The 18,304-nt window shown below is 43.4% G+C and overlaps 1 protein-coding gene across 3 annotated transcripts in view; it reads right to left on the reverse strand.

The window, feature by feature from the left end:
* mcc (MCC regulator of WNT signaling pathway) overlaps positions 1 to 18,304 on the reverse strand; it is a 166,312-nt gene that overhangs the window by 21,305 nt on the left and 126,703 nt on the right. For all 3 annotated transcript variants that reach the window (XM_048526960.1, XM_048526959.2, XM_048526961.2), the window contains one exon: positions 17,917 to 18,008. In XM_048526960.1, the coding sequence (XP_048382917.1) occupies positions 17,917 to 18,008 (92 nt within the window). The remainder of the gene's footprint in view (positions 1 to 17,916; positions 18,009 to 18,304) is intronic.

An 18,304-nucleotide genomic window follows, 5' to 3' on the forward strand; every position in this document is an offset into this window, starting at 1 on the left:
GGGTTCCACAGGGCTCTGTCCTTGGGCCTCTACTGTTTGTAATTTTTATTAATGACTTGGATGAGGGGATTGAAGGATGGGTCAGCAAGTTTGCAGACGACACGAAGGTCGGAGGTGTCGTTGACAGTATAGAGGGCTGTTGTAGGCTGCAGCGGGACATTGACAGGATGCAGAGATGGGCTGAGAGGTGGCAGATGGAGTTCAACCTGGATAAATGCGAGGTGATGCATTTTGGAAGGTCAAATTTGAAAGCTGAGTACAGGATTAAGGATAGGATTCTTGGCAGTGTGGAGGAAGAGAGAGATCTTGGTGTGCAGATACATAGATCCCTTAAAATGGCCACCCAAGTGGACAGGGTTGTTAAGAAAGCATATGGTGTTTTGGCTTTCATTAACAGGGGGATTGAGTTTAAGAGTCGTGAGATCTTGTTGCAGCTCTATAAAGCTTTGGTTAGACCGCACTTGGAATACTGCGTCCAGTTCTGGTCGCCGTATTATAGGAAAAATGTGGATGCTTTGGAGAGGGTTCAGAGGAGGTTTACCAGGATGCTGCCTGGACTGGAGGACTTATCTTATCAAGACAGGTTGACTGAGCTTGGTCTCTTTTCATTGGAGAAAAGGAGGAGGAGAGGGGACCTAATTGAGGTATACAAGATAATGAGAGGCATAGATAGAGTTGATAGCCAGAGACTATTTCTCAGGGCAGAAATGGCTAGCACGAGGGGTCATAGTTTTAAGCTGGCTGGTGGAAAGAATAGAGGGGATGTCAGAGGCGGGTTCTTTACACAGAGAGTTGTGAGAGCATGGAATGCGTTGCCAGCAGCAGTTGTGGAAGCAAGGTCATTGGGGTCATTTAAGAGACTGCTGGACATGCATATGGTCACAGAAATTTGAGGGTGCATACATGAGGATCAATGGTCGGCACAACATTGTGGGCTGAAGGGCCTGTTCTGTGCTGTACTGTTCTATGTTCTATGTCTTTGAAAGAGAAGTTGAAACAGCTGGTTTAAAAGAAAAGGAATGTGAAAGCTTTGGCTTTATAATTAGAGACAGTACAAAAGCAAGGAAGTCTTGCTAAATCTTTGTAAACGTCAAGGATGTTGCAGCTGGAGTATTATGGCTAATCTTGAGAAACACAACTTTAGAAAGGATGTTGAGGCCAATGAGACAGTAGAGAAGAGATTTACTAGGATAGCAACCTGGATGAAAGACTTCAGTTATGTGGACAGTAGGGAAACTATTTTTTTCTCACTACAACAAAAAACAAAAACGCAGATTTTTAGAATAGTAAATCAGAGATTGTTTCCAGTAGCAGAATGATTGACGATTATATGACATAGGTTAACGGTGATTACAAATGAAGCAGAGTTGAAATGAGAAACATATAAAAAGAAATAAGAGAAGGCTATTTTGCCTTTTGAGCCTTTTCTGCCATTCAGTATGATCATGGCTGATCATCCTGTTCAGTGCGCTGTTCCCACTTTCTCCCCATATCTTTTGTGCTCAGGTCCTGAACCCAGGGCACATCCACTTCTTTCTCACTTCTCTCCTTTATTTACTCGTTTTCTTTTTTACTTTCCTTTCTCGGTGGGAGCGGTCGGCTTCCCAAAGTGTCAACGGTGGTGAGACAAGTTCCTTCCCAGAGTGCTGGCAGTGACAGGAGTGGTTCCTCCCTGGGTGTTGGCAGCAGCAAGTTCCTTTGCTGAAATGGTAGTCCCAAGAGGTGGCAGCAACGTAAGACAGAACAAGACACTGGCCGCTTTGATGTGGTGGGCCCAGCATCAAGTTCGAGCCCACCGCAGACTCACAGCAGTGACAACAATGGAGGGAAAATAGGGCCAAAAATGGCAACTTAGTTCTAGTAGCAGCGGCATGGCTCCAGTCCACGGCAGGGCCCAGGTACATGATCATGGAGGTGGTGGTGTTGTGGATGTGGCAGCACATAGGGACTTGGGACTGAGTGTCACAGGCGGAGGGATGGACTGTGGTTTTGTTTTTCTAATAGGTGCGGATTCATAAGAGGTGGGGGAATGATCTGCATTTTTGGCTATTTCTTTTATTTCTGCTTCTGCTTTTAATGCAGTCTTATTAAGATGGTACTACTGAATAGTGACGTTGTACACTTTTCAAAGTACTCCTGCACTTGAGTACATGCGTCAATAAAATCTAAATCTAAATCTAAATCCAAATCCCTTTAGCACCAAGAATCGTACCTAAATCCTTCTCGAAAATATTCAATGTTTTGGCCTCAACTGCTTTCTGTGTCAGAGAATTCCACAGGCTCATCACTCTTTGGATGTAGAGATTTCTCCTTACCTCCTTCGTGAAAGGCTTACCCCTTATCTTTAGATTTGGTCCTTAGGTCTGGGCACTTCAGTCACAAGGAACATTCTTGCACATTCACCCTGTCAAGATCTGTTAGAACTTTATAGCTTCTACGAGACCACCCCACCCCCCACCCCGCCCCGACAAATTCTTCTGAACTCCAGTGAATGTAGTGCTAACCAATCCAGTCGGTCTTTGATCATTCCAGGAATCAGTCTTGTAAACCTTCGTTTCATTCCCTCCTTAATCAGAGCATCATTCCTTATCTAAAGGAGATCAAAACTGCACACAATATCAGTCTCACCAAGGCACTATTCAATTGCAGCAAGCCAACCCTGCTCCCATCTCCAAAACCTCTCGCATTGAAGGCCAAAGCACCATTTGCTTCATCACCACCTGCCCTGCCAGCATGCTCACTTTCAGCGCACAAGGATCTCCAATTCTCACTACATTTCCTCCTTTCCCAATCTAATAATAAACAATCCTGTTTTTGCGACCAAATTGGGTAACCTCCTATTTATCCAGACCATAGTTCCTCTTCCACGCATTTGCCCACTCAATTTGTCCAAATCACAGTGGACCATCTGTGCATCTACTACACAATTCACCCTCCCACCCAGCTGTATATTTTGCAAACCTGGTGATATTACATTTAGTTCTGTCATCTAATTCATTAAACTTACACGTAAACCTGAAAACAATAATAACTTTTAAACAGAATTAGAAGAATGCTCAAAAAGGGAAAAGTTTCAGGATCAATGAAAAAGAGGAGAGCAGTGGGACTAACTGGATAGCTCTGAGAAGTTTCAGCACAAGTGTAATGATCAAAAGGCATCTTTCTGTGCTAGATGAATCTGACGCAGCCTTCACCACAAAATCTCAACCTGTCCTAAGACCTTCAATGACTTAAACACATAGACACTCACTTTTATAGCCTGTTGTTAAAAATGGTTCTGAAGGATTCACACATAAATTGAACACAGTAAGGACACTGGTGATGTTACCAGAGCTTGTTCAGACTAAAGTAGTTTTCAGGGGACAGACCTGAGACAAATGTGCTCTAATAATCTTAGGTCATGCTCATGCAATTTATTAATAGCTGCAGGAACACAATAAGCTTCCTAGTAATTAGTCAACTCTTGCAGTTAGAGCAGAAAGGTGGCTATCCTCACCTACAGTGAACAACTTCAAGCTTTAAGAAAACCACACTTAACACCACTGGTGACAACAGTGGGCCACTGCCACAACCTAGAAAGTAACAGTAGTTAGCACTATTTCTAATTGATGCCAAAGAGAAATTAGACTTCAGACCTTAAAGAAAAAAATCAGAACAAAATACTGGTGAACCAAAAAACCTTGAAGACAAACAGACACTGCTGATTACTGAGGACAGCGAACCCCACAAGCATTCAGATAGAAGAACGTTTCAAAAAATAACACAAAGCATTTCAGATCTGGCAGAAGATGTATATGATCAAAACAAACCTGCAATTCCCAGGGAGAGATACAGGCTACAGTGTGAGAGGTGGAAGTCTAGAAGAGAGGTCCAGAGTTGAAGTTTAGCCACAAAGCAACTAGACATCAAGGATTGTAAGTTAAAGGTGAACATCCTCGTACAAAAGGGGAAATCTTAAACTATGCAGTAACTTAGGCTGAAAGGCCAGTAATTTTAAAAATAATGTACAGATCTGATCCACCATCATTGCCATAAATGTACAGACATTGCACAGCAGGTCTGGGGGAAAAAAAAGAAATTTTGAGACAACTATTACAGAAAATATGCATATTCCAGAGCAGATGTGTAGAATAGCTTGTAAACTGGTTAGCAAGACAGAACTTTTTTCATAGAATCCTTACAGTGTGGAAACAAGCGCTTCGGCCCAACAAGTCCACAGTGACGCACAGAGCATCCCACCCAGATCTGGCCCCACCATAACCCACCTAATCTACACAACCCTGAACACAACAGGCAATTTAGCATGGGCAATCCACCTGGCCTGCACAGGTCTGGACTGTGGGAGGAAACCCACACAGACACAGGGAGAATGGGCAAATTTCACACAGACTGTTGCCAGAGGGTGGGTCCCTGGCGCTGTGAGGCAACAGTGCTAACCACCGAGCCATCGGGCCACCCCAAACTCAAAGTTCGCCAACTCCCATGATGGGATTCAAACACTGGTCCCCAGTGGATTATCTGGATTAACAGTCTAGTGACAATACCACCTTCCCACCTCAATAATTAAATTCACTTCTATACACAACTGGGAGTATAGCAAATGACGTTATTACTCTCCAAAATGTAACTGAAACATCCGACGAATTCAAAATAGTACTGAAAGCCTTTGACGATTATTCCAAATGGAGACTAAAAGATTCAACAGAAAAATATTCAAGAGTGAATTCAAAGATGATATGATCAATGATCTCTTTCCGCTAGTAGACGGTGACTCAAAGTCAGAATTCATAAGCAACCGGATTGTTCTAAGGATTATGGACGAATCTTTGTCAGATTCATTACAGTGCAAAGGTGAACTGACTTAAGAGAAAACCAGACAGTAAGTCAATCAGTGGTCTAGACGCAAAACAAATCAATCCTATGAAAAGGTGGAACTTGACACAGGAAATGAGAACTGATTCACTTCTTAAGGTAAAAGCCACAGAAGAGATAGCAGGTAAGACAGACATTAAACACTAAAGTCCTTGCTAAACTGTGGAGCAAAGAAAACCTTTATCCATGCACAGCAAAAAGCTTTTAAAATACATTTTCATTTTAAGCAAATGTGCCAAAGCAGAACACAGCCACAGAAAAGCATAAAACCAAAGAACTACCCACAGGAAGTGATAAATGAAGGTGAACAGTCTCTAGTTGAGGGTAAACCCAAAGTTCTCCCAGACTAAGCAGGCATTTATGTCAATGGCATCTCTCAAATTTTAATTTAGTGGGAGCAAATGTCTCCATTTCATCAGATAGCGAACTCTGGTTGACAAAACACTGCTTAAAACCAACAGAATTCAAACACGTGGTTCAAAGACATTTAATGTTAAAACTATATCAGTGATAATGGGAACTGCAGATGCTGGAGAATCCAAGATAATAAAATGAGAGGCTGGATGAACACAGCAGGCCCAGCAGCATCTCAGGAGCACAAAAGCTGACGTTTCGGGCCTAGGCCCTTCATCAGAGAGGGGGATGGGGTGAGGGTTCTGGAATAAATAGGGAGAGAGGGAGAGGCGGACCGAAGATGGAGAGAAAAGAAGATAGATGGAGAGGAGAGTACAAGTGGGGAGGTAGGGAGGGGATAGGTCAGTCCAGGGAAGACGGACAGGTCAAGGAGGTGGGATGAGGTTAGTAGGTAGGAGATGGAGGTGCAGCTTGGGGTGGGAGGAAGGGATGGGTGAGAGGAAGAACAGGTTAGGGAGGCAGAGACAGGTTGGACTGGATTTGGGATGCAGTGGGTGGAGGGGAAGAGCTGGGCCGGTTGTGTGGTGTGGTGGGGGGAGGGGACGAACTGGGCTGGTTTTGGGATGCGGTGGGGGAAGGGGAGATTTTGAAGCTGGTGAAGTTCACATTGATACCATTGGGCTGCAGGGTTCCCAAGCGGAATATGAGTTGCTGTTCCTGCAACCTTCGGTTGGCATCATTGTGGCACTGCAGGAGGCCCATGATGGACATGTCATCTAAAGAATGGGAGGGGGAGTGGAAATGGTTGAGGACGAACGGTCAGTCCTTAGTAAGGGGCTCACCTTTGTCCCCCTACAACCACACATCAATGAATACCAGTCACGATCGGATATAGAACAGTTTTTCCACTGCCTTCGCCTCCACGCCTACTTCTTCAACCGGGAACCTAACCCTCCCTCCACTGACCCTTTCACCCGCTTCAAACACAAGTCCTCCTCCTGGAAAACACCCCCAGGCCTCCTACCTTCCCTCGACCTCTTCATCTCTAACTGCCGTCGAGACATTAACCGCCTCAACCTCTCCACCCCCTCACCCACTCCAACCTCTCCCCCATAGAACGGGCAGCCCTCCGCTCCAACCCCAACCTCACCATCAAACCCGCAGACAAGGGTGGCGCAGTGGTAGTATGGCGCACTGACCTCTACATCGCCGAGGCCAGACGCCAACTCTCCGACACCACCTCCTACCGCCCCCTCGATCATGACCCCACACCCGAACACCAAACCATCATATCCAACACCATTCATGACCTCATCACCTCAGGGGACCTCCCACCCACAGCCTCCAACCTCATTGTTCCCCAACCCCGCACGGCCCGTTTCTATCTCCTTCCCAAAATCCACAAACCTGCCTGCCCTGGTCGAACCATCGTCTCAGCCTGCTCCTGCCCCACCGAACTCATCTCCACCTATCTGGACTCCATTTTCTCCCCCTTGGTCCAGGAACTCCCTACCTACGTCCGTGACACCACCCACGCCCTCCACCTCCTCCAGGACTTCCAATTCCCTGGCCCCCAACACCTCATTTTCACCATGGACGTCCAGTCCCTATACACCTGCATTCCGCATGCAGGTGGCCTCAAGGCCCTCCGCTTCTTCCTGTCCCGCAGGCCCGACCAGTCCCCCTCCACCGACACCTTCATCCGCCTAGCCGAACTCGTCCTCACCCTCAACAACTTCTTTCGATTCCTCCCACTTCCTACAGACCAAGGGGGTGGCCATGGGCACCCGCATGGGCCCCAGCTATGCCTGCCTCTTTGTAGATTACGTGGAACAGTCCCTCTTCCGCACTTACACAGGCCCCAAACCCCACCTCTTCCTCCATTACATTAATGACTGTATTGGCGCCACCTCTTGCTCCCCAGAGGAGCTCGAACAGTTCATCCACTTCACCAACACCTTCCACCCCAACCTTCAGTTCACCTGGGCCATCTCCAGCACATCCCTCACCTTCCTGGATCTCTCAGTCTCCATCTCAGCCAACCAGCTTGTAACTGATGTCCATTTCAAGCCCACCGACTCGCACAGCTACCTAGAATACACCTCCTCCCACCCACCCTCCTGCAAAAATTCCATCCCCTATTCCCAATTCCTCCACCTCCGCCCCCACGTTGAGGCATTCCACTCCCGCACATCCCAGATGTCCACGTTCTTCAAGGACCGCAACTTTCCCCCCACAGTGGTCGAGAACACCCTTGACCACGTCTCCCGCATTTCCCGCAACACATCCCTCACACCCCGCCCCCGCCACAACCGCCCAAAGAGGATCCTCCTCGTTCTCTCACACCACCCCACCAACCTCCGGATACAACGCATCATCCTCCGACACTTCCGCCATCTGCAATCCGACCCCACCACCCAAGACATTTTTCCATCCCCACCCCTGTCTGCTTTCCGGAGAGACCACTCTCTCCCTGACTCCCTTGTTCGCTCCACACTGCCCTTCAACCCCAGCACTCCGGGCACCTTCCCCTGCAACCGCAGGAAATGCTACACTTGCCCCCACACCTCCTCCCTCACCCCTATCGCAGGCCCCAAGATGACTTTCCACATTAAGCAGAGGTTCACCTGCACATCTGCCAATATGGTATCCTGCATCCACTGTACCCGGTGTGGCTTCCTCTACGTTGGGGAAACCAAGCAGAGGCTTGGGGACCGCTTTGCAGAACACCTCCGCTCGGTTCGCAACAAACAACTGCACCTCCCAGTCGCAAACCATTTCCACTCCCCCTCCCATTCTTTAGATGACATGTCCATCATGGGCCACCTGCAGTGCCACAATGATGCCACCCGAAGGTTGCAGGAACAGCAACTCATATTCCGCTTGGGAACCCTGCAGCCCAATGGTATCAATGTGGACTTCACCAGCTTCAAAATCTCCCCTTCCCCCACCGCATCCCAAAACCAGCCCAGTTCATCCCCTCCCCCCACTGCACCACACAACCAGCCCAGCTCTTCCCCTCCACCCACTGCATCCCAAAACCAGTCCAACCTGTCTCTGCCTCCCAAACCTCTTCTTCCTCTCACCCGTCCCTTTCTCCCACCCCAAGCCGCACCTCCATCTCCTACCTACTAACCTCATCCCACCTCCTTGACCTGTCCATCTTCCCTGGACTGACCTATCCCCTCCCTACCTCCCCACTTGTACTCTCCTCTCCATCTATCTTCTTTTCTCTCCATCATCGGTCCGCCTCCCCCTCTCTTCCTATTTATTCCAGAACCCTCACCCCATCCCCCTCTCTGATGAAGGGTCTAGGCACGAAACGTCAGCTTTTGTGCTCCTGAGATGCTGCTGGGCCTGCTGTGTTCATCCAGCCTCACACGTTAAAACTATGTGACAATCAACCAAAAATTTTCACTACTAATAGAAGCATGTGTATTGACCTCAATCTTATTCAAAAGGTAAAAGAAATTAAACAATAAAGTGGTAAGCCGGTTGAAAATATTGCTGGGCTCCAAAAGTTCATTCCTGAACGGAATTCCTTTATATTAATTACTTTGGAATAAAATTACTTTGGAAAATTGTAACTGAAGTGGTTTGGTTGAAATGTTGTCCAAGGCTATCAAAACCAAACAGACATTAGATTACCACTTGCAACAAGTTTGAAATGGCATGTAAACTGTGAAGAATGAACTTCACAGTCCACACCACTTGACAGAATGCACATTCCTCCCTCAAAGAAGGAGCCACAATAATAAAAGGGATGTCGCATGAACGTTCAGGTAACACAATCAAGGAAATGACAAGCTGGTTTCACTAATAATTGAACTGCTGATAAGTAAGAGAAAGCCCAAAGCAGTTAAGAAGTTGACATGATAAATCTACCTCTTTAGCACAGATGTACAAACAAAATGAGAACCGAATTTCACTGATACAAATTGAGGATATGATGCATACAACTTCAAGGAAGATATCACTAAGAGACAATGTGCAAAATTTCATGATAACGCAAAATTTAAAAAAAACTGCTAGCTATAAGCAATATATGTTATTTAGATAAGACCTCTGCAAAAGAAATACATGAGAATAAAGACCCTGCAGTTCAAGAAAGAACTACAGATCTCATCAGGAAGACAGTTCAAGTCTAAGCTAGCCAACAGTTTATTCTTGTTGCAAATCTATTTAGAAATTAGTGAGACCTGATTAGCAAAATCTGAATTTGTAAAGTCAAAGATGGGGAGGGGTAAGATGAGTGAGCAGTTAATATAAACAACAGTATGAGGGAGAGAGACACACTTGGGGAACATTTTGTGTATGGATGTCCAAGAGTTAATACTTGATTGACAGCAATAGCACCAGCTACCGCAACATCACAGGGACTTGGGAAAAGTAAAAGGAGGAGTTGGTCGGGTGCAGACTTGAAGCTAGTGCACTCCTAACAGTCTCTATTTAATGCGGGTCATGTTCACCTAATCTGAAAATAACTGCAGTAATGCAATTCACTTGATATTGTTTGCTCAATAGGGCTCTTCCAGTTAGACTAGAAGAGAAGCTGTATTCATCCTTACTTGGCCACTTCGGGTTTGGAGGAATGGACACACAATAATTTGCACTTATTGACCAGAATCAAACTTTTCATGCTTTTCTGTCACTTATCAGCTCATTACACCAACTTTTGTCCATATGAAGTTAACATTATCCTACCCAAACGTCAAAATACTTCCAAGTTTTGTGTCACAACAAAGTTTGAAATTGACCCAAGTTGAGGTCATTAATATCTACAAATGAAGGAGTGGTTTTAAATACTGACCCTTGCAGGACACTTGTATAAATAATATTCCAATCCAAAAAGCAACGGTGCACAATCACTCTGGCTGAATGACATGAATACAAAATTGTTTCCTACTGTTACTCTCCCTTTCATAATCTCTAACTTCACTCAGAAGTCTGTTGTGCGACACTCCATCAAATGCCTTTTGAAAATCTATGTACAACACAAACTGCAATATGCTCAACTACCCTCTCTGCTACCTGCTATGTCATGTAATATATTTATTTCCAAAGTACATTTGATAAGGCAATTCACATGATAAAAAGACATTGTGCAGGAGGAAACATAGTAGTATGAACAGCTAGTGAATGCAAAGCATAGATTATGGACAAATGTGTTATTTTCAGGTTGACAGGCTGTCACCAATGGAGTGCCACAGGGGTCAGTATTAATGCTGCAACTATTTAGAGAAATATCTGTTAAGGTCTGAATAAGGGGAGTAAATGCATATAAATTTATGGCACCAGAAGGGGTATGATAGCAAGTTGTAAAAAGGAGCAGCAGCATCGGTAGAGGGATACATATAGGTTAGGTGAGTGCGTAAAAAAATGTGATTGCATCGCAATCATGCTTCCTCCATCCAGCCCTCAGTCATCTCTGTTCCAACAAAAATAATCCCAGTCTATCCAATCTCTCTTCAACAACTATAACTCGCTAACGCAGGCAACATCCTAGTAAATTTCCTCTCCTCCCTCTCCAGTACAATCACATCCCTCCGAAAATGTGGATTTCAGAACTGCATACCATACTCCTGTTGTTTATTGCAAGTGGAAGTGGAATACAAGTACAGTGATGTTTTGCTGTACAAAATGTTTGTATGATACAATTATTTGGCAAGATGATACAATTGTTTTCGGAGCAGCCAGAGACAATTCATTCAACTTATGCCTGGGATGAAGTGTTTACCTTACAAAGGTAGGTTCAACAGGCTTGAACTATACCATTGAAGGTCAGAAGAACAAAAGGTGATATTACTGACACCTACAAGATCTTGAGTGAACCTGATATGGCAACACTGTTTGGATATTCACCCTTAGCGGGAGAGACCAAAATTAAGTCTTATGTTCCCCTGTTATATCACCAAAAACTTGGAAGATGGGCACTTTAATTTTAAAAAACAGTACAGAAATCACAGCTCACTTTGACAAAATGAACACAAGGGTCAACTAACTTCTTTTGTGGTTTCCATATGGACAAGGATTGATTCATGTCTGAACAGTTTTGGTTCCACAAAAGCAAATCAGCTCCTGAATTCATTAAACCCTTGGTCCAAACATGGATAAAATAGATGAACTCCAGAAGTGAGGGAGACTGTAGTCAATATCAAGGCAGCATTTAACTAAGTTCCACCAAAGATCCCTTGCAAAGCTGGAGTCAATAAGATTTGGGGAAAACTCTCCATTGGTTGCAGTCACACCCAATACAAAAGATGATGTCTTTGGCTGCTGGGGTCAATCGTTTCAATCTAAGGACAAAATTACAGGAGCTCCTCAGGCGGTATCCTGGTTCCAAAAGTCTTTAGCTGCTTCATTTATAACCCGGCCTTCATCATAACGTCAGAAGTGGGAATGCTTAGTGAGGACTGTACAATTTTCAGCACCACTTAGCTACTCTTCAGGTATTGATGGGATCTGTAACCATATTCATCGAGTCTTGGAGAAGATCTAGGCATGGCTAACATTTGAAAATTAACATTCACACAAGTTGCCACCCAGGTTGATAGTGCTGTTAAGGCGGCTTACGGTGTGTTAGGTTTTATTGGTTCAGGGATTGAGTTCCGTAGCCATGATGTCATGCTGCAACTGTACAAAACGCTAGTGAGGCTTCATTTGGAATACTGCATGCAGTTCTGGTCGCCCCATTACAGGAAGGATGTGGAAGCATTGGAAAAGCAGGAGATTTACCAGGATGTTGCCTGGTCTGGAGCACAGGCCCTATGAAGAAAGGCTGAGAGACTTGGGTCTGTTCTCATTGGAGAGAAGGAGGCTAAGAGGGAATTTAATTGAGACTTACAAGATGATTAGAGGATTAGATAGGGTGGACAGTGAAAGTCTTATTCCAGAGGATGACTTCAGTTTGTACAAGGAGGCATAGCTACAAATTGAGGGGCGCTAGATTTAAGACAGGTGTCAGAGGCAGGTTCTTTACTCAGAGAGTGGTAAGGGTGTGGAACGCCCTGCCTACCAATGTAGTTAACTCAGCCACTTTAGGGGCATTTAAACAGTCCTTGGATAAGCATATGGATAATGATGGGATAGTGTAGAGGGAGGGGCTTAGATTAGTTCACAGGTCGGCGCAACATCAAGGGCCGAAGGGCCTGTTCTGCGCTGTATTGCTCTATGTTCTATGTTCAATGTTCTATGTAAGTTTCCAATAAAAGAACATCTAACCATCTTCCCCAACATTCAAATACATCACCACCCGTTATATACCAAATACATCACCACCTGCAAGCTTGCCTCCAGAACACCCAAGTCAGCTTGATGTGTGGTTAACACCATTATTTCACTGTCCTGAGGCAAAATGCTGAAACTCCCATTCTAACAAAAAAGTTCACCACCAACTACTCAAGGACTATTAAGGCTAGACAATAAATGTTGGCTTTGCCATTTATACCCAGGTCTTGTAAAAAAAATTCACATCTTCAGAAAATAATTAAAATATAATTGCCCTTGCACAAGGCCTTCCACTGATGAAAATCAGAATGTAACAAGGGACTCCAGCACTGGCAGTTCCTTGCACCTCATTCAGTTTTAACCTCACTTACAGTTACAGTTTTATGAATACTAACAGCAACTCAAAATGCAATAATTTTGCCCAGACTTTATGTCTGCAAACTTTAAATCTGACAAATAGGAGTGTGAAGAAACAGTGTTGAAGAAACAAGCAAGTGCAAACTGCATCATTATGTGGGAAAACTGCTCAATTATCAATTCACTATGTGGAAAAGAAAACTGGTACTGTTGTCACATGACAGAACTGATTTGTGATGTGAATTAATAAAATATTTAAGAACACACCAGAATTAGTCAGTTTGGGGCCAACACAATGAGAGGAGAAATCTTGCCCAAACAATTGTCATCTCAGGGTGAAAAGTAGAGTATTCTCTTGTATTTGCAGATTATAAATTTTACTACAGGAGCACTACATTTTTTGCTGGAAAAGCTTGAAATGTGCTATTCCTTGGGTCAGAATATGAATGCATCACAAGACCTTAACTTGACTGGTCTTTAAGAGAACAGAAACAGAAGCTCCAGGCTTGCAAAATTTCCAACAAGCATTTTGGAGGAACAGTTAAAACAACTTTCAGAACTTTAAGTATTAGGCACGTTACATCTTGAGAAATAATCTTTTCTTGTGTTATGTTTGACCTCAATAGCATCTTCTCCGTTGAAGTCGGATGCATTGTATTAGTTTAATATCTCAACTATGCCCCTGCCTCTATGTATTAATGTCTTTTTAGTCCATAATTGACTCTACTTCTCCTTTACCACCCTTTTATCTGCATGCCTACACAAAACCTTGAGATTTCTTTTTTGTTGATGCCTGTCTCTTTCCACTCTCACTCTTTCCTTCCTTCATTTGTCTTTCAAATTCAATTCTCAAACTTCTACATTCAGCTTTATCCACCTGATATCTGGCATATCATAACTTGTCACACCATTCACTCCTGACTTAAATATTTCAATATTCTCCAAACAGACACTTCATCAATTACCCATCAGCTCATCTGACGGTGCTATTATAATCTCAACTCACACTGAATCCTGCCAGCCTACATCACTAGTTTATACCGGCTCCGATTTAACATTACTCAAGAAATTTTGACTTTATTTAAATATCTTAACTAAAACCATAATATCCTCCAACCTCTCAACCACCATGGACTCAAATACCAGTCTCCAAACCTTGGACTCTGTCCTCCAATGCATCACTCTCAGTTTTTCTCATGCCTTCAATTGCCCAGGACCCCAGGTCTGGAATTCTTTCCCTCAACCACTGAAACTCTCTGCTGCCTCCTCAATTAAAACTCACCATTTAACTAACGTTTTTTATTACCCTTCTAATATTTCACTCATTTGGCTTGTTGTCCCTTTTTGATTATCTCTCAAAGGAGCATCTTGGAATATTTTTGATATTAAAAGGTGAGATGTCAAGAGCACATTGTTATTTTGTTCTTTGCAAAGTACCTTAGCTCAATTTTCCATTATCAATTTGTACTGCCACCTGCACACTCACAACCAGCCACTGGCTTTCTGAAGTCTTTAACAGATCTTCCATTTTGTTTGCTGAAGCCCTTACTTTTGTGTTATGAGCAAGCATCAATATTGTATTCATTTATCAAATTCAAATCAACCAGAAATAACAAAGGTTGCCTGTATACTGACGCTCCTCCTTTTGCACACACCACTTCCAACTTTTGTTAAATACGAGCAAAAACAACTAAATTTAAGACTTGAAGATAACAAAGTGTGGAGCTGGATGAACACAGCAGGCCAAGCACCATCTCAGGAGCACAAAAGCTGACGTTTCGGGCCTAGACCCTCCATCAGAGAGGGGGATGGGGAGAGGGAACTGGAATAAATAGGGAGAGGGGGAGGTGGACCGAAGATGGAGAGAAAACAAGATAGGTAGAGAGGAGAGTATAGGTGAGGTGGTAGGGAGGGGATAGGTCATTGCAGGGAAGATGGACAGGTCAAGGAGGCGGAATGAGGTGGTAGGTAGGAAATGGAGGTGCGGCTTGAGGTGGGAGGAAGGGATGGGCGAGAGGAAGAACAGGTTAGGGAAGCAGAGACAGGCTGGGCTGGTTTTGGGATGCAGTGGGGGGAGGGGACGAGACGAGCTGGGCTGGTTTTGTGATGCAGTGGGGAAGGGGAGATTTTGAAGCTGGTGAAGGCCACATTTATACCATTGGGCTGCAGGGTTCCCAAGCGGAATATGAGTTGCTGTTCCTGCAACCTTTGGGTGGCATCTTTGTGGCACTGCAGGAGGCCCATGATGGGCATGTCGTCTGAGGAATGGGAGGGGGAGTTGAAATGGTTCACAACTGGGAGGTGCAGTTGTTTGTTGCCAACCGAGCAGAGGTGTTCTGCAAAGCGGTCCCCAAGCCTCCGCTTGGTTTCCCCAATGTAGAGGAAGCCACACCCGGTGCATTGGATACAATATACCACATTGGCAGATGTGCAGGTGAACATCTGCTTGATATGGAAGGTCATCTTGGGGCCTGGGATAGGGGTGAGGGAGGTGGTGTGGGGGCAATTGTAGCACTTCCTGCGGTTGCAGGGGAAGGTGCCGGGTGTGGTGGGGTTGGAGGGGAGTGTGGAACGGACAAGGGAGTCGCGGAGAGAGTGGTCTCTTCGGAAGGCGGACAAGGTTGGGGATGGAAAAATGGCTTGGGTGGTGGGGTCGGATTGCAGATGGCGGAAGTGTCAGAGGATGATACATTGTATCCGGAGGTTGGTGGGGTGGTATGTGAGAACAAGGGGGATCCTCTTTGGGCGGTTGTGGCGGGGGCAGGGTGTGAGGGATGTGTTGCAGGAAATGCGGGACACGCGGTCAAGGGCGTTCTCGACCACTACGGGGGGGGGGGGGGGGGGGGAGTTACGGTCGTGGAAGAATGTGGACATCTGGGATGTGCGGGAGTGGAATGCCTCATCCTGGGAGCAGATGCGGTGGAGGCGGAGGAATTGGGAAGAGAGGATGGAATTTTTGCAGGAGAGTGGGTGGGAGGAGGTGTATTCTAGGTAGCTGTGGGAGTCAGTGGGCTTGAATTGGACATCAGTTTCTAGCTGGTTTGAAGACTTTGAAGAAATTGAAGACTTTGTTACTTTATCACCAAAACAAGTTATTTAGTTCAAGAGGTCTCTGGTCAGAACTTGGGTGATTTATGAAGTAGAGGTTCAGGTATTTTCCCCAAAGCAAGCCCTTTTCTTGAAACATCTCCAACAACATTTTGAATAACATTTCTGTTACAAGATAACTTTTTTAAAAAATTAAGCTATTAGATATTAAAATAAAGTTTTAAAATATTACAATATTCAGTTTTTTATCCTTGTGGCAGAACAATCATGCAAACTTTAATTAGGCAGTAAGGGTCAACTTCCTGCAGTGGAATGCATTTGAAATCATCCAGTTCTATTCCTATTGATAATTTTAAGTCAGCAAGTACTGAAAAATGTCTACGTACTCACTTTCCTTAAACGACTACTTATATACTTCCCACTGCATTTGTATTAGTTGCTGTGAGTTTCAAAATAAAAAATGTATATTATGGATTTTGACTTGTTTCTGATTTTGAAAGAGATCTGATGTGGCTCAGACAAATTCAGTCGACGTATGCTTGCCGAATTGAAGTTGTTTAGAATTTCAGACAATCAATTCAGCAAATTTATATGCAAGTCCCACATGCATTTAGGATAATAAACAGTATGAATTCCACGCAAGTGACAGCATTGGCATGATAGCATTTGTTTAGTGACATCAATTCTACAAAACAATATGTAAAACCAACCTAACAGGTGAAGAGAAGAGAACTTTATAATATTGCCTGCTGCACGTTTCGCTAAACAATACTTCAATATTTGCAGGTTATACATATGGACCTTAAAAGTATTAAGGATGACATGACTAATTTCTGACTGCATCTGATTATTTTGGGTGAATTAAAAGCTGTTTTACGAAACTAAACTTAGCTACCAGCTGCAACAAAGTAGACATCATTGAGAAATGTAGAAATATGGAGAGACTGAAACCATGACCAAGCTGGTATCTACAGAATCCTAGACTCTGCATGTAGCCAGTCAAAAATATTTGCTAGCTTTGTGGAATATTGATAATAAATATGATTTTACAGCTTTGAATTTTACTGTATCCTCCAACTCTCATAACTTGGATCCAGAATTCATGGGCTATAACCAAGCCTGAAGATGTTTAATCCAGCACAGGTAATCTTTAAAATTTGCATAGATATTTCTGTTAAGAAAATTAATAAGCATAATTGTAGCTGGAAGTCAAATTCAAGTACATTCAAGTACATTCAAGTACATACTGGACCTTTTTTGATAGTATTCCTTCAGCAATTGCATTATTGTGCAAGTTGTTAAATTAACCTAATTTCTAACTTTAAAAATAAGCAGAATAAACTATATTTATATTAGGGAGAGCAATTACACCTTTTAAAGTGGATAAAGTATATGTTTTATTGCTCAAGATTGAGAATAGTAACAACATTTGTCCCAAAATATTGGTAAAAAGGAAAAAAGAAACCAAAATGTATTGTAACTGACATAATTAATTCAGTAAACACAGGCTTGGACACCTAGACATTGTGCCTTGATGAACTCTTTCATTTGGTTGCACAATTTGATTTTTTTTCAGTCAACTCATACATCGTCAATTTAGTGGAACTCCAACGTGCTTCCAAGCAAGTGGGACAGGAGTGTAGAAGGATTTTGTGGAAAGAAACTAACGCTCATGGAGGATCACAAAATGCTGCAGCAATTTCACTTTCACAGCTACCCGAAGTTTATAGTAACAAGCATAGAAAATACTGTTCTAAAGCTGACTTTTTTTACTCTCATCCTTATTGCTTTGTTAATTTCTAGCAATTCAACTTATTTGATAAGATGTATTCTTAACTGTTAATTACTACCAATTTTCTTAAACAGCGTATGAAAATGCTTATGTGCACATTACATATTATCCCCAGTAATAATGGGTGACCAAATTCATTCTAAGGAGACAGAACTAATTTATGGCAAAGAACAAAATTAAATTGTAACACAAGTCCTTGTTGTTTAAAAAAATACATGATTTACTTTTTCTGAAATCATATATTCATCCCATGTAACTCCACTCACCGTTTTAATGCATTAGTTAGCTCAACTGCAAGTTCGTTATCATTGAGAGTTCTGAGTTCAGTTAGAGGATGAGTCACCCCATCACTGGATTCCTAATGGATTATAATAAAACAAGGATATAATCAGAAATAACAAAATCTTTGGATATAAATGTTAAAATTGCTATGTTGAAATGTGCATGTGATAATTTCAGGTCATAACAAAGAAACCAATAAAGTTTACAGCTGTCCTATGTGAAAAGTTTATAGAAGAACGAAGAGACGCCTCTTGCTGTTCAGCATACTGTGTCATCAGGTGCTTAAAAAATGAAAATATCTCACTTGCTATTCAATTCAGTTCTTGCTGCATCATGTTTACTAGTGCTGTGCTGTAAAACACAATGAAAAGA

The sequence above is a fragment of the Stegostoma tigrinum genome, chromosome 3 (assembly GCF_030684315.1).
Source record: "Stegostoma tigrinum isolate sSteTig4 chromosome 3, sSteTig4.hap1, whole genome shotgun sequence".
NCBI classification, from domain to species: domain Eukaryota; kingdom Metazoa; phylum Chordata; class Chondrichthyes; order Orectolobiformes; family Stegostomatidae; genus Stegostoma; species Stegostoma tigrinum.